This window comes from Hemitrygon akajei, chromosome 1 (assembly GCF_048418815.1).
Source record: "Hemitrygon akajei chromosome 1, sHemAka1.3, whole genome shotgun sequence".
NCBI lineage: Eukaryota > Metazoa > Chordata > Chondrichthyes > Myliobatiformes > Dasyatidae > Hemitrygon > Hemitrygon akajei.
This window is the reverse complement of record NC_133124.1, coordinates 209,990,407-210,007,807: the sequence shown is the minus strand read 5'-3', so window position 1 is coordinate 210,007,807 and position 17,401 is coordinate 209,990,407. Positions and strand designations below refer to the sequence as shown.

The 17,401-nt window shown below is 39.9% G+C and overlaps 1 protein-coding gene across 3 annotated transcripts in view; it reads left to right on the top strand.

The window, feature by feature from the left end:
• Nucleotides 1-17,401, top strand: part of cdca2 (cell division cycle associated 2) — a 45,290-nt gene that overhangs the window by 2,460 nt on the left and 25,429 nt on the right. For 2 of the 3 annotated variants that reach the window (XM_073059682.1, XM_073059689.1), the window contains 6 exons: nucleotides 4,096-4,177; nucleotides 9,206-9,312; nucleotides 10,110-10,170; nucleotides 10,834-10,894; nucleotides 12,345-12,683; nucleotides 13,789-14,016. In XM_073059682.1, coding sequence (XP_072915783.1) covers nucleotides 4,096-4,177; nucleotides 9,206-9,312; nucleotides 10,110-10,170; nucleotides 10,834-10,894; nucleotides 12,345-12,683; nucleotides 13,789-14,016 — 878 coding nt within the window. The remainder of the gene's footprint in view (nucleotides 1-4,095; nucleotides 4,178-9,205; nucleotides 9,313-10,109; nucleotides 10,171-10,833; nucleotides 10,895-12,344; nucleotides 12,684-13,788; nucleotides 14,017-17,401) is intronic. The other variant, XM_073059699.1, reaches the window with a different exon arrangement.

The following is a 17,401-nucleotide window of genomic DNA, read 5'->3' as shown; positions in this document are numbered from 1 at the left end:
CAAAAACTACACTGAACTACATAAACCAACACAAAAACTACACTAGACTACGGACCTACCCAGGACTGCATAAAGTACACAGAACAGTGCAGGCATTACAATAAATGATAAACAAGATTGGTAATCTTAATAGTCTTAATAAGCTGGTAAGGAAGGCGGGCTCTGTCGTGGGCAAAGTACTGGAGAGTTTAACATCGGTAGCTGAGCGAAGGGCGCTGAGTAGGCTACGGTCAATTATGGATAACTCTGAACATCCTCTACATAGCACCATCCAGAGACAGAGAAGCAGTTTCAGCGACAGGTTACTATCGATGCAATGCTCCTCAGACAGGATGAAGAGGTCAATACTCCCCAATGCCATTAGGCTTTACAATTCTACCGCCAGGACTTAAGACCTTTTTAAAAGCTATTATTAATGCTTTTTGAGATAGTGATTTAGATGCATATCATATTTTTTACTGAGTTAAGTATTGTATGTAATTAGTTTTGCTACAACAAGTGTATGGGACATTGGGAAAAAAAGTTGAATTTCCCCATGGGGATGAATAAAGTATCTATCTATCTATCTGATGGTTTGGGAGAAAATCTGTTACATAAATAAACAGCTGAATGGCGGTGTCTGGGATTCCATCAGTTTCTGTACTCCTACCGAGTATTTCGTTGCCACAGATGTAGTCCAATTTAATGTCCATTGGAGAGCAGAATGGACAGGATAGCCGACCGGCTAGCTAGGGCTTGCTTTTTCTTCCTGGCACGGACTCCTGCCCGCTCGCCTCACTTCGGCTTCCTCGCACGCCGCTTACGACGTCCCCACCTCCAGCCACCAGCGTCAGGCAACTCCGAGGACTGCAGGCCCGATTCCCTCAGCAAGCAGACATCGGAGAGCATTTTTTTGTGGGCATTCACAGTAAATACAAAGAAACAGTAAATGCGAAGAAAGCTAGCCACAGAACACATCCTACACAGTCAAGAAAGGTCAGCAATGCCTTCTGCTTTCTTAGAAGGCTGAAGAGGGCTGGACTTGGCACATCTATACTTATGTAAATAACAAGCCACATCACTGCATAGTATGAAAACTGCACTATGGCGTATAGGCTGCAATGGGTATTCAAAACTGCCCGATGCATCGCTGGCACCAGCTTACCCACCGTCAAGAACATGTATACAGAAAGGTGCAGGAAAAGGGCCAGTAACAGCAGGAAAGATCCCACACCCCACAATATGTATTAATATTTATTGTGTGTTTATTATTGATTATTGAGTTCTTTGTGTTCATTTTTTTGTGCTGCAATGGATCCGCAGTAACAATTATTTTGTCCTCCATACTCTTGCGTATAGGAAATGACATTAATCTCGAGTCTTGAAACACAAATAAATCAATGGAAAACTACATAAAAAGAGGGAGAACCAACCAAAGTGCGAAAGACAACAAACTGCAAATACAGAAAGAATAAATAAATAAGCAAAACATTGAGAACATAAGATGATGAGTCCTTGATATCATGTCTATAGGTTGTGGGAACAGTTTGTAGTTGGGGTGAGTGAAGTTATCACCTCTGGTTAAAAAGCTTGATGGTTGAGTTGCCTAAGAGAAGGAGCTGTGTTCTACTCGAAGTGGTATGTTGTTGAAAGTGGGAAGGAAGTCAGATTTGGTTTAAAGAACTGAAACTGAATCAAAACATGGAAATATTGGGACTGAGAATTTGATTTAAGTAAGTGAAAGCCATTTTTAGGAATGACAGGATGAAAGGTTGATATATTAAGTCTATGAAAACTAAGAAATGCTTGCACTCCAATCAACTAAATCAGGCAGTTTATAAAGATTGGGTACTGAGCTGGTGCCACTATGCCGGCTGGGTTGAGTGTCGAGCTAGCAACTTGACCTTGTAAAAAAAACCTGGGGAGGGATGGGCTCTGCCAGGTTTCAGATGCCTAAGACACGCTGTACGATGACGATGCCCAATGACTCCACCAGGAGTTAAGGGCACACGCACGCACGCACATACACCCCACCTACCTTTAGGAAATGCTGGAACTATTACCAGCTGAACTAAGAGAAAGCTGAGCTTCCTACAGTTATTTTTTGCAAGAACAAGTTAATGCTTCAGAGCAGGAACTTAAAGAAGCCTACCAGTTATTAAATACATTGAAAGAGAGGGAACAACACAAGGAATGAGTTACTAAGGAAACTGACTGAGAACCCATCGAGGAATCAACTGGATGAACTGTCTCAATGACTTGTTACTCAGTTGTACTCGCATCTACTGTGATGAAGTGCTTTGAAAGGTTGGTCATGGCAGAATCAATTCCCACTAAGCAAGGTGCTGGGCCCACTGTAATTTGCCTATCACCACAATAGACCTACAGGAGATGCAGTCATACCTCAGTACAAATCAACAAACTCAAACACTTGGGCCTCTGTTTCTCCCCCTACAACTGGAAACTTGACTTTCTCATTGGGAGACCACATTCAGTGAAGATTGAAGCTAACATCTCATTGACCTCAAGGATGTGTGCTTAACCCACTGTTTACTCTGTCTACACTCACTAGGCACAACTCGAACACCATCTATGAATTTGCCAATGATACAACTATTGTTGGCAGAGTTTCAGATGGTGACGAGGTAGCGTTCAAGCGTGAGTTAGATCTGCTGATTTTGGTGTTGCAACAACAATCTTACAGTCAACATCCTAAGACCAAGGATAGATTGTAGATTTAAGGAAGTGGAAGTCGAGAGAGCAGACAACGGTCCTCATCAATGGTTCAGAAGTGGAAAAGGTGAGAAGTTTTATATTCTTAGGTGTCAACATCTCTGAAGATCTATCCTGGACCAAGATATTGATGTATTTACAAAGAAGGCATGACAGCAACTGTGCTTCATTAGGAGCTTGAGAAAACAGTCTGTCACCTAAGACGCTTGCAAATTTCTACAGACGTATCCTGGAAGGCATTCTAACTGGTTACATCACACTCTGGCCACTGCACAGGATCAAAATAAGCTGCAGCAAGTTATAAATTCAACCAGCTCCATCATTGGCACTAGTCTCTCCAGCATTCAGGGCACCTTCAAAAGGCGTTGCCTTAATCATCATTAAGGACCCCCCCATCACCCAGGACATGCCCTCTTCTCATTTCTACCTTCAAGGAGGAGATACAGAAGACACACTCAACATCTTTGGAAGCACTTCTTCCCCTCTGTCATCAGATTTCTGAATGACAATGAACCTATGTATACCACCTCAATTTTTTTTGCTCTCTTTTTACACTTCTTACTTAATTTAATGTATATACGTATATTTATTATTGCAGTTTATTGTTTATCATTATTGCAACATACTGCTGCTGGAAAGGAACAAATTTCATGCCATATGCCAGTGATATTAAGCCGATTCTGATTCAGAATGTATCTGGAAGAGTTTCACCGTTGCAATATATGGAGACTAAGTTTGGAAACACACAATGTTATTGATACCTGTTGTGTTTGAGCAAACAAAGTACAGGAATGCATTTATATTGACGCTTCAGAGGTTTGTTCTTCAGCCACATTTGATTTTTAGTTTCCTCCCATGGGAGACAGTGTTTCAGCACTGATCACTGCAATTATCAATTAAAGTTAGTGAAGATTCAGAATTGAAATCTTATCAGGTGTACATTGAAAAATACAGTAAGATGCATGATTTGCATTAGCAACCAACACAGCTGAGGATGTGGTGGGTGCAGCGCACAAGCATCGCCATACATTGTGGCACCAATGTAGCATGCTCACGACATTAGCAGAACAACACAAGACACAACATTCAACAAAACAAGCCCTGTTCCTCCCTCCCACTCATGCACGTACACAGTCCTCTAAACACACGCCAGGTTGTCTTTGGCCTCCAGTTGCCTCTGATTCGGACTAAGACATGCAGGCAGTGGGCCTTTGACTACCCCAGTGAACTTGCAGAGATTCGCAGATCCGGGGTTCTGGCCAATGGGTCACAACTTCCGTGCTTCCAATTTGACCTCTGGGCCTCGATCCCTTGATTCTGCACATTTGATGAATTGCATGCTGCACTGCATATTCTCACTGTCTTTTTTTTTTAAACTTTTAGGAACTCAAAATATGATTTATTTTCCAAGGACCTTGGCCTGGCAAGAGAATATTGTCTATTAGAAATGTACAAGAACAATGAAGTAAGTGTTGTTGCTGCAATGACTGGGACATTTGTACTAAGGATTATAAGATAATTGATGCTAAATTGAACGGAAGAATGCTTGTATCACCCTGGTGCTGATTCTTATATAGTTTCACTATATAGTATACTGGTTCAGTTCACAATCTACTGCTTTTACATAATGTTTACAAATCTACTTATTCATTTACATAATCAATACAAACGATCATCGTTCAATATAACATTTTTCAACTAAAACAATATTGAAAGGACTTTGTTTGAACCTGATTTCCAGCAATTGCATTGGAAAGTTAGATATAAGCAAATCTGTTGTTTATCTTGATGTTAATTTGCAAAGAGGTTGATGACGATGGTCTTCGTTCCGTTGATCTATTTATGGGCTCTCAAGTGGCTTATGAATCCAATCTTGACTTTGAAAGTTCTTCTGCATTCAGGCCAGGTAGTTCCAGATGGCAGATTGGGCTTTGGTTGCTGTTCCATCTTGGATGATGATTTGCCAGAGTTTCCTGTCCTTGGCATTGGTTTCCCAATTGTTGATGTCGATGTTACATTTCTTCATGTTGGCTTTGAATCTATTCTGTTGTCCGCCTCTTTTATGTTTGCCTTCTTTAAGCTGGGAGTAGATTAGTTTCGGCAGATGTTCGACTTTCATCCGAGTAACATGACTGCTCCATCTTAGTTGGTTCATGATGACGTAGGCTTCAATGCTTGTTGTCTTTGCTTCATTTAGCATGCTGACGTTGGTTCTTCTATCTTACCAGCTGATATTTAAGATGTTTCGAAGACAGCATTGATGGAACTTTTCAAGTGCTTTCAGATGTCGACGGTATGTTGCCCAGGTTTCTGATGCCTACAGGAACATTGGGATCACCACTGCTTTGTACACTAACATTTTGGTGTCTGTTCGGATGTCACGATCATGAAAGACTCTTGTTCGGAGACATCCAAAAGCTGTTCCAGCGCATTTAAGACAATGTTGGTTCTTGTCCTTAAGGTCGACATTGGAGGAGAGGTGACCAAAGTGGTCCAAGTTTTCCAGGGTTGTTTCGCCAAGTTGAATTGTTGTTTCTATCCAATTTGTCGCAGTTATTGACTGTTGGTAGATGATCTGAGTCTTCTTGGAATTGATAATAAGTCCCAGTTTCATGTATGCACGGTTGAAGGCAGTCAGAATCTGTTGTAGGTGGTTTTCTGAGAGAGCTGCAACACTGTTGTCATCTGCGTATTGGAACTTGATGAGGGAACTTGTGGATGTCTTGTTTTTGGACTTCAGACAGGCAAGATTGAAAAGTCTGCCATCTGTTCTGTAGACAATTTTGATTCCTGGGGATAGGTCGTCCTTGGTGATGTGGATAATTGTCGCAATGAAGATGGTGAACAAAGTTGGGGCAATCACGCATCCCTGTTTTACTCCTGATCTGACTTGAAAAGGCTCACAGTTACTATTGCTGACCATGACTGTGGCAAGCATGCCATCGTGGAGGAGTCTCAGGATTTGAATGTACTTTCCAGGGTATCCATAGGTGGATAGGACATCCCATAGGATTTCCCTTTGGTGAAGTCGATGATGCCATGTACAAAGGTTGAAATTGTTCACAACATTTTTCTTGTAGTTGTCACATTGTGAAGATCATGTGGATTGCTCCACGTGATGGTCTAAGACTGGCTTGTGTCTCCGGAAGAATCTTCTCAGCTTGAGCAGGTTGTTCATGATGCAGGTGAGGATCTTTCCTGCTATTGCTAACAGGGAAATTGCACGATAGTTTCCATGACATTCGGATCGATCACCTTTCCTTTTGTAAATGGTAACGATTGCTGAGTCTCTAAAGTCTGCTGGTATGTCTTCGTTTATCCAGATCTTGATGAGAAGTTGATGCAGTTGGTAATGAAGCGGGTTACCTCCAATTTTGGAGACCTCGGCTGGTATTCCATTGAGTCCAGCGGCCTTGTTGTTTTTCAAGGTTTTGATGGCTTCCTTGACTTCAAGTGTTGGTATTTTGCTTAGGGAGTCGAAAATGGGCTGTTTTGGAATGTTGTTAATCACATTCCTGTCAAATGAGACGGTTTGATTTAGAAGATCTTCAAAGTGCTCCCTCCATCTAGAATTCATGTCAGCATTGCTCTTCAGGATGGTTGAACCATCTTTGCTTTTGAGAGGGGCTTGACTGAGTGGGTGGACCAAAAATAGCTTCAGCTGCATTGAAAAAGCCTCGAGTGTCGTTGACGTCTGCTAGTTGTTGGAGTTCCTGAGTTTTCTTCCTCCACCATTGGTTTTTCAGGTTTCAAGTGCTCTTCTGGACTGCAGCCTTGCATTCCTGATAGCGTTTCCTTTTGGTAGCCGATTGTTGGTAATTTTGTAAGGTGATGAAAGCTTTTCTCTTTTCGTCGATCAGTTGTTGGAGTAGTTTGTCATTATTATCGAGCCAATCCTGATGTTTTTTTGTCCTGAACCCAATTGTTTCTTTGCAGGAGGTGATGATAGCGTTCTTCAATTGATTCCAGTGTTCTTCTACAGATGGTGGGATTTGTTGAGGCAGTTGTTCTTGAAGATTTTGCTGGAACTTCTGTACATGGTTGATGTCTTGAAGGATGTCAACATTGAATTTCTTAATAGTGTTCTGATTTTGGTGTCTCCGTTTGGACTGAATCTTCATTCTCATGGTGGACGAGATGAGTCAATGGTCTGTCCAGCACTCGTTGGCACCAGTAACAGCTCTTGTTATCAGTACATCTTGTTGGTCCCGAGATCGTACGATGATGTAGTCGATGAGGTGCCAATGTTTGGAGCGTGGGTGCTGCCAGGAGACTTTGTGCCTGTTTTTCTGGTGAAATAGGGTGTTTGTAATCACCAGGTTGTATTCAGCACATTTGGTGAGGAGGAGTCTTCCATTGGCATTGATCTTGCCAACTCTTTCCTTGTTTATTATTCCAGTCCAGAGCCTATGATCTTTCCTGACTCTGCCATTGAAGTCTCCCAAGAGAATGATCTTGTTGTTGTTGAGAACAGAGGAAAGGACATGGTCAAGTTGGGCATAGAAGTTTATCTTTACTTCATCTTCAGTGTCCAGAGTTGGAGCATAGGCGCTGATGATGGTGGTGTGTTGGTTCTTGACGAGCTGGATTCGCAGAGTCATGAGATGTTCATTGATTCCCAGTGGCTGCTCTGTCAGCTTCTGAATTAGGCTGTTTCGGATGGCAAAACTTACTCCGTGGATCCACGGTTGTTCAGGATCAAGTCCTTTCCAGAAAAACGTGTATTGACCTTGCTCTTCCTTTAGTTGCCCTTTTCCAGCTCTGCGGGCCTCACTCAGAGCTACAATGTCAAAGTTGAATTTTTGGAGTTCCCGGGCAACAAAGGCAGTTTAACAAAATATCCATCAGAGTTCATATATTGCAGGTTCCAAATTTCATAGTTTCACTTATCGATGTTTTTCGACCGCGTGATGGTGATCCCTCTGGGTGCGGCTTTCCAGACAGGATGGGGTGAAGCAGACTATTTTTAGGGCACCTTTTCTAGCCCCCTCCCAGTTGAGGGTGAGCAGAGTGGATCCTAAATAGGGCTGCTCAGACCTGAATACTGCTACCGAACAACTTTACTGCTTCCATCCAAAAGCTGAGCGACTGAATCAAGTATTCACCGCTTCCGTGCCAGTTCTTGACTAGGAGCTTCCAGCCAGCACATTGCCTGCTCCTGTCGCCCTTCCCCGATCGCCGAAAGACTTGAAGATGTGACCGCAGAGCAAAGACGCCTGTGCGTGTATTTGTTTAACGTGCACTTCATGTTACACTCCAAGAAGCACACGATACTTCACAAATCAACCAACTGATTCCAATGGCATGGAAACCGCAACAATTGGAGCTGATGAATTTGTTGCAGCCTTCATCCGCCTTCACAGCCGTTGAGTTCGAAGTAACTTAGTCCACCTGTTCCACTGTTGAGGTCTTGGTTGGATTGCTCTTTGTCAGGGACCTCACCCTCGACCTTACCGCCATGGGTGACCCTAACAGGAGCATAGCTCCAGACGGCATCACTCCCGGGATCTCAGGACCACACAAGCTTCTCCACCACGACAAGGTGACAATCCACGGAGAATACTGTTAAGTATTGGAGCAATGGTAAATTTGGGGATGGGACAGAGTGAGTTTGGTTTGGCCTTGTTTGAAGTTTGAATGATAAAATAGGAAAATGGTATTTGTGGCCTTTGCGCTATCAATGTCTTGTGATAAAATGATAGGCAGTTCTTTTGGCCGTCACTGTATTTGGAGTGATGTATGTCACAAGTCAGTTAACTCTGTTAAACTTGTTCATCAAATCATTTTATGATATTCAAATACATATTCAAATAATCAAGTTTAAAATGGTTAATTAGACAAGTAATACATATGTTGAAGTGCCTGGTGGGCAGAGTTCAGTAATCATATACAATTTAAACAGTGTAAAGTCCTCCCGGTTAACTTTAATTTAACATGCATTCTTTAGTGGGTGTAGACTGCAGTTTAATTACCAGATTGACCTCACTGAGAGGATGGTGAACCTGTGAAATTTGTTACAACAGAAGGTCATGGACGCTAACTCACTGCATGTTTTTAAGAAGATGGTCATGTAGATTTCTAGACGTGAGCCATTTTGGGGTATGGAGAGAGAGAGAGAGCGAGAGTGCACAGACAAATTAAACTGGTACTATTGCATAATATTTTCTTTGATTTCTTAGGTACACTGGGCAAAACAACAGTATGAAAAATGAATAAAAACACAAAATGCTGGCAGAACTCAGCAGGCCAGACAGCATCTATGGGAGGAGGTAGTGATGACGTTTTGGCCCGAAACGTCGTCACTACCTCCTCCCATAGATGCTGTATGTCTAGCCTGCTGAGTTCTGCCAGCATTTTGTGTTTTAATCTATTTCCAGCATCTGCAGGTTCACTCGTGTTGCCTATGAAAAATTAATGATTGGTTTGTTAAATAATAATGAAATTGATGTTGAATTCATTATTTCACAAACAATATTTTAATTTTTTTTTCCAGATAATTACAAAAAATCTAAAAAATGCTATATCTTCATTGAATGAAAATTCTGCTTGTGATGTTAACATGATGAAAAGATATGTTGGAGTGTTTAATGAATCTGACAGGTAGAGATGCGTTTTTTTTCTTTTTATAAATAGAATTTGGTTCTTGATTGTGTTTAATGAAGCACATAACTAGTTAAAGTTTTGTATAAGTGATACTGCTGTAACGTACCAGCAGCAATAGATCACAAATGAGTCAGGTTTTAATGTTAAAACCACTATTTATTAGTATCTACTCAAAAATATAGAAAATTAAATGAAATAGGCAGAAGTTAACTGTTTTGTGTGTGTGGCTCCCAAACTGTCAAGCTTAGGAACAGTTCTTAAAGTCTTAAGATGGCAAACTAGAAATGTCCAGTAATCCACGTAGCAATATCACGTCGACAGTCATGGAATATACCCTAGCACAAGTGGTTACCACATAACATACCCGAATCCATATATTATGGATCTTGATAATTAAAAACAAATTACCTGTAGATTAAGTAGTTTTTTATTCTGCTTCTTCATGCAAAGTCAAGGCCCATGTTATTTTCTTTTTTTTTGTAATTTATTTTTTTTATTGAAGTTCATCAAACAAACATTTCCATAAGATGTATTTCAGACATTGTACATATATATCATATAATCATATATATCTCAAAATCTCCACAAAGTATTTATCTGGTCCATGTTATTTTCAATGAAGCTGCTAATAATCAGAAAATTTTCTGGGATATCTGAGGATTTAGGACAACCAATCTGTTGGTTCTACCTGAAGAAGTGAAAAATTATCAAGATCAACAGAAATATTGGAAGTTCTGTGTTAGATTTAAGGCTAGTTTTTTATTTTAATTTTACAAGTATAACTTTTCGTGTAGGTTTGAGGACGAAAATTTGGAAAACCTACCTTTGGGATCTGCCAAATTGGTAGTGGAACAGGTATGTTATTTTTCTTTATTTTTAAAAGAATAAATTGAATTTTGATGGCTGAGCTGTTACAAAAAGAATGAGCCTGTGGATAACAGCATCACTGCCATGGTGCAGGTCATAAGGTGTGTAGTTTTACCCTGGATATATGCTGAGTCGGAAACTTTCTGCACAGTCAGTAAACAGGATGTTCTGATTTGTAGAGTATCAGGGCAGTAAATCGGCTATCTATCACTATTCACTTCTGTATTTTTAAACACTTAGGTTTTTTTTGCAATAACATAGGCGTCAATGGCTTGAATTAGAGCAAGTTTGGGTTTACTTTGCAAGCCAGATAATCATACAAATCATTTCTGAGGGCCACACTTGTACAATATTTTGTGCTACATACCAGATCTTTTTAGTAGTGTATATGAGAGCAAATGCTAGCATGTATTAATTACCTTATTTCTGTTTAGAATGGGCCTCCTGCACTGTAATAAGTAGGTGAATATTCACTAAACGTTCAGTTTCTTCACTTTGAATTATTTCTTGCATGCTTGTAAACATGTGAGAACATGAGCTTATTGCTAAATGCAATGGTGATGATATTTGTATCCTCGTGAGCTATTAGGTTGTAGAAGCTGGTTGTTTTGGAGTATACTTCTAAGCGTGTTGCTATTTTTACTTTTGAAGAATTTTGAACGGCAAGATTCTCTCCATTTGAAGGAAATAAGAGCCAAGAGAAATGTACCAGGTAAGGATATAAGAATCTATGTTAGGAGTAAGCCATTCAGCACTTACTGTCTTTCAATGTCCTGGTTATTATGCATCCGAAGTCCACAGTGTCCCTATATCCTCTTTCATTAATGTCTGATAAATAATGTTCTTATAGTTAATTGAATATATTCATCGAAGGGCATCCAATGCCCCCTTAAGGAATAGAATTCCAAAGATATTTTGTCCTCTAAACAAATTTCTCATTAGTCCTAATTGGCTCAAACCTTAGACTCTCTCCCTTAGTTCTCAGAAACAATGGAGCTAATGAAATCAGCACAAAGTGATCATAGAAATGAGCTCTGACAGCACTCTAGTGCTGATAGTTTGGTGCAAACCCCTGCCTCTCTGGTGCCATACAACACTGTGCTGGTGCTTTTTTTTTTTTGAAGCCTTGGCCCTTCTAATCTCCCGTTGCAATGACATGATTCCAGTGATAGTTACTCCCATAGCATTCCATGGAAGGCTCCTGCAGAAGCTCCCTGCAAGGTCTGGAATTTAACAGGCCGAGACAACAGTAGCTGCCTCATGCACTGATGGAAAGACCAAATTCTATGTTTTCTCTCATCAGCTTCTGATGAAGTGATGGAAGTTGGTTAACACCCTCTTCATTTAATTATACATTTCTTCCCAGCCCAGATATCTATCTACAGTGGCCATCTGGTGTCTTGCGCCTTCCTTTCCAGTCCTGAAGAAGGGTCTCAGCCCAAAATGTCAACTGCTTATTCATTTCCATAGATGCTGCTTGGCCTGTCGAGTTCCTTCTACATTTTGTGTGTATCGCTTGAGATATCCAGCATCTGCAGATCTTCTCATGTTTATAACCATCTGAAGTACTCATTACCAGAGAGAAATATACTGGCTAGGGAGAGGGGCGGGGGGGCTGAGTGTATTCAGTGCTGAACAATCACAACAACTGTGCAGACCAACACTGGAAGTTTCCTCAGATTTTTCTCCTGTGCCAGGCTGTGTGATGCTGATAATGCTATTGTGATGCTGTTTACAGTGGAGGGCAAAAGTTCGCACCAGGTCCCCAGAACAGTACCACTTAGTTCACAATCTCTTTTTAAGTGCAGGTACTTGAGGAGTGTGGGGCTTTAGTTACCTCAATGTTTTCTCACTGGGACCATGAGTGTTAGAACTGTGGGTACCAGCACATCCTTTTCTAGATAAAGTCCAGAACTGCAGGTAGTTCTCCAAATGTCATCTTGACAAAGCTATGTACTATTTCAGCAAGTCTTTCTTGTTGTGTGAAGAAAATCCAACTTGTTAACATTCTTAACATATTAATAAAAGCTTGTATTTATACAATGCCTTGCAAAGAATTTCTTTAAGGTTTAGTCACTGTCAGGTCATTAGGGTTGTTGAACTAACTATTCAATTAATTTTTATTTGTATTTGTTAGAAACAATTTTCCTTTTGATTGGCAGGGAAAAGGAAACCAAGAGCTGGAACTTTATGTGAAATAAAATTACCATCAGTTGAAAATCTAGATCAAACAACTGACAAGCTTTCTTCTAGACAGCTGTTACTTGCAAATAATAGTTACAGTACTGTGCAAACGCTGGATGAAAGGAAAATGTTGAAACTCAACAATCTAGCTAACCCTCGGCCTGGATCACAGCAAGAGTCCATTTGTCAAGAAGCATCATTTAAAGCAACAGATGTGGATGTGCCAATTCCCGCACCTTTAGAATTGGGCTTGCACTCTAAAGACCTAACGTTAAATGATCAACTTCCTTGTAAGCCTGTTACTTGGGAAAGTGAAGGTAATGTATAAGCCTCAGTGCATTTTGCATGTATCCTGACAATATGATGAAGAGCTGTAAGTGGACAGCTGAAATATAAAATGCCCTCATGAAAGGTGGATAGTGTGGTACTGTTCAGCTAGGTCTTCTAATATACAGTAACAAACCACAACAAATTCAGAGCGGATCAAATTATAAGTATGTTTAATTCTTGCAAGGGAAGGGCTACCTCCATATGTTAAATTGTTGGAAGGTAGCTTCAATCTTAAACTCAAAACAAACCATTTTTATACATTTACAACGTCCAGTAATTTATCAACTTGATGTCTTTGAATCATTCCATTCCATAATGGCATTCCTTCCTTGTCTTCATTAATCAGTCCATTTGTCTTTTGAAGCTTCTTGCCCCTCCCCCCCATGACAGCTGTGTCCTGTTTTTCTCTGTAATTAAAACATTTCCTTTTATAAACACACCCCTTGCTATAAAGTGCCCGTGCACACTCACTCACTCACACTCTTACTTCATGTAAGCCTCCATCCAAGCCAGCAAAGTACTCTAGGATCTCACAGGTTCCATTTTGTCACATTACATTTTACAAAAGTAATAAATTCATGAAGACTTCAGGGTTGTAGATATATTTCCACAATAGGCTGGTGGGACAGATGGTGGTTGTTAAACAGTGATGAAAATTCTGCAAGCATTATCTATATAATTTTCCTAACATCTTCAACTTGCTAATTCACTTCCATGGGCATCAGTCTTATACTTTACCCAAGTAGCCACTGCTAAAATGCCTAGCATGGAATTGAATAGGTTATTTTGTTACAGATGAAATTTCTATTCTCTTAAAACCAAATTTTGCTAAAAATGCACTTTTTGCAGAAATTAGACTAGTGTTTAGCAGCATAACATCTGAATAGGATTTTTCTCTCCCTAGTTAGTTTTTATTATGCACATATGTAGTTTGATTGTAACTGTTACTAAACCTTTGAAAATCATCCCCAACTTTTGTTTTATAACTTTCATAATATGTTAGATTGCTTTTACCCAGGCAAGAGTTTTTAAGTTGTCCGTGTACTGCACCGCTTTATTCTCCATGACTGACTATTTTGTTTTCTTCTGTAGGATCTACGATTGTTCCTTCCTTTCCAACAACACCTAGTGGTTGTGCTACCACCAGCAGGAGTGATTCAGAAAATTGTGCAAACAGGTATTGGGATTACTTGATGAATATGGACGAAGAACAATCCAACTCCCGTGTGACAAAAACACCTTCCCCTTCACTGGATACCTTAATAAATACTGGAGGCAACTGGGAAATGACAGAAGAAATGTTTAACTTGAATTCAGCAGGTAATGTAACATAGTACTAAAGTGCGAAAAATACCAGATCTTGTCCTTGCATTGTGAGCTCCATTGCCCTTGCATTGCATTGCATACAAACCTAGGCAGGGAGTTAAGCTCCTCAAATATCACCCCAGCTGGAAGCTTTCTTCAGGGGTTTTAATGAGAAAACAGTGAAACTGCAGAAAGTTAAGTAAAACACATTAAATTCAATAGAGAATTGTTACATTCCTCAATATACAGTTGGCCCTCCTTATCCGCGAGTTCCACGTGCACGGATTCAACCAACCGCGAATCAAGAAAACCCGGAAGTGCTCTTCCAGCACTCGTTGTTCGAGTATGTACAGACTTTTTTCTTGGCATTATTCCCTAAACAATTCAGTATAACATTTATTTACAAGTATTTACATTCTATTAGGTATTATAAGTAATGTAGAGATGATTTAAAGTATACGGGAGGATGTGCATAGGTTATCGTGGATCGGGATTAAAAAAATCAGAAATTCTCTTACTAAGTAAGTCAGAACAGCTACATCCAGTATTATTTAGTGTCAGTCAAATGTTTCTTAGAAAATAGTATATATTTTACCTTTCTATGCATATAAAACACTTAAGAAACATATGTATTTCAATAATTAAACCATTGCTTTGCTTAGTAATAATTGTAGCTTTCATCGGGGCAGGGCCTTTCTCACTTTATCCTTTAAAATTGTTCGGATTATTGACCGACTGTAGCCTAACGCTTTTCCAATGACTGATGGCGTTTCACCTCTTTCTGATCGCTTTATTATTTCCACTTTATTTTCAATCGTGATCGTGATTGTTTTTGTGAACAGAAACACTGCAATTCAGAGCTCCGCCGGGTCCTAAAAACCACAGCTCTGAGACAGGTTAAATAAGGTCAGGGGTTCTGCTGGATCCTAAAGTCTACTGCACTGAAACAGGTTAAACAAGGGACTTGACCATCTGCGTTTTTTGGTATCTGTGAGGGGTCCGGAACCAATCCCTCGTGGATAAGGTGGGCCGACTGTACTAATGTTATCAATTATTTTCACGATCAGCATTAAACAAGGTTATACATACATGCAACTTTCTATGGTTATGTTGCGGACTTGAGTTTACTCATGGGGCAATGATAATAGTGATGAAAGGTAAACATAATCCTTTCTTGAAAGTGTATCTAGTAAATATTTACCAGTATTAACAAAGACATTGCTGTTTCAAGGATAAACAAAGAGTGGACAGAGATGGATGTCTTTCTCTCGTGTTTACTCCAAGTCGAAATCCAAGTTAATCCGAACAGGAAAAAAAAAGCTTACGAACAGGAAATGATGTTTGTACAAAATGAACATGCCTCTAGAGACAGAATATGTGCTGTGCTGGTTTGGGATGGGAGTAAGGTTGTCTCTAGTGCAAGGTTCCCTGTTCTGCATTTCACCTGGATTGGGACATGAGATAAGTTAGTGCTAAGAAGTAAACTTTACAAAGACCATAAGACAGCATAATTAGGCCATTCAGCCCATTGAATCTGCTCTGCTATAAAATCATTGCTGATTTATTATCCCTTGCAATCCCATTTTCCTGCCTTCTCCCTTTGATACCCTGACCAATCAAACCTATCTGCTTTAAATATACCTAATAATTTGGCCCTTACAGCCACCTGTGTCAATGAATTCCATACCTGAAGCATTTTTATTCAACCATACAGAACATTGTACACTATATCATCACTTCAGGACTATTTATTCAGACAGATAAACAATGAGGATAAAAAAATCTTGAACGTTCCTTGCATCCTATCTCTAATGCTCCTTGTTTAAGAGTAGTTGAAGTTTATCAGCCATCTGTGGTCCATAAGTAACATATCCACTGTACTGTCATATATCATCCAGTCAAAGATTAATTCTGAGTTTCATGCACAAAATGTTGCAGGAACTCAGCAGGTTGGGCAGTGTCTATGGAAATGAATAAACAGTCAATGTTCCAGGATGAGACCCTTCAACTGGAAAGAAAAGAAGACTCCAAAATAATGGGTAGCGGGAGTGGAAGGAGTACTAAGTGGAAGATGATATGTGAAGCCAGGTTGGTGGGAAAAATAAAGGGCTGGAGAAGAAGGAATCTGATAGGAGAGGAGAGTAGACCATGGAAGAAGGAAGGACACTAGAGGGAGGTGAGAGGCAGATGAGAAGTAGAGGCAGAAAGTCAGTGTGGGGAATAGATGAAGAAGGAAGGAGGAGGGGAAATACAAAAACTGGGAAGAGAAATCAATGTTTATGCCATTAGGTTGGAGTCTATCTGGTCAGAACATGAGATCCTTAATTATATGCCCATGTGTAACTGGATGAATGAACCCCTTCTTGTCAAACTCTTGAAACTGATAAATCGAGTTCTTAAAATTAAACATGAAATATAAAAGAAGAATTAGGTATAAATAATTATGATTGGGAGAAGGTTACCTACCTATTCATTAACTAACATTTCAAGGCAGTTAATTGTCTGTCAAGAGTTTGCATGTTCTCCCCATGACTGCATGGGTTTCCTATGGGTGCTCTGGTTTCCTCCCACAGTCCAAAGACCTATGGGTTAGTAGGTTAATTGGTCATTTGGGTCTAACTAGGTGGCGGACACTCGTTAGGCTGTAAGGGCCTGTTACCGCGCTGTACCTCTAGGTAAATAAATAAATAAACTATGATTACACAGACAGTTCGTGTTTCTACAATTAAGTGTGAAATCTTATTGCTAATTATCAAATTGTTAAAACCATCAGTGTCATATGATGTGACTATAGGAGTAAATTTGATGCCCTCACAAAAACTGGAAAATAGTTTTGATAGTCTTTACTAAAGTCACTTGTATCTAAAGGTTCTCTACTCTTAATATTTACAATTATTGTTTGACAGCTGTGTAAACACCAAAAGGAGAAATTCTTTTATTTTAATGTTGTTTTTTAGCTGGTTTTAATGCCAGCAGGAGCATTTTGTTTCAGAAGGCAGTCACCCATCCATGAAGTCTGAGTACATTAGATAACTTCTAAGGTGAATCCAAGAATGGTGTTTCTAGGTATTAATAAATTAAAATACCGGCAGTCGTCTAAAGTTGTCATCTTCACACTAATCATTCATACATTATGTACTGTGTTATATAACATGGCTGATCATGGTCTTGACCGTGATTGATCTTGGCAAATTTTTCTATAGAAATGGTTTACCATTGTCACCTTCTAGGCAGTATCTTTACAAGACGAGTGATCAGCCATTATCAGTACTCTTCAGAAATTGAGTGCCCGACGTCAGTGGTGGCAAAACTAGGATTTGTGATGTGCACCAACTGCTCATGTGACCATCCACCACCTGACCCAGCAGGAAGGTGGGGAGCAAAGAAGGTGCTACATCTT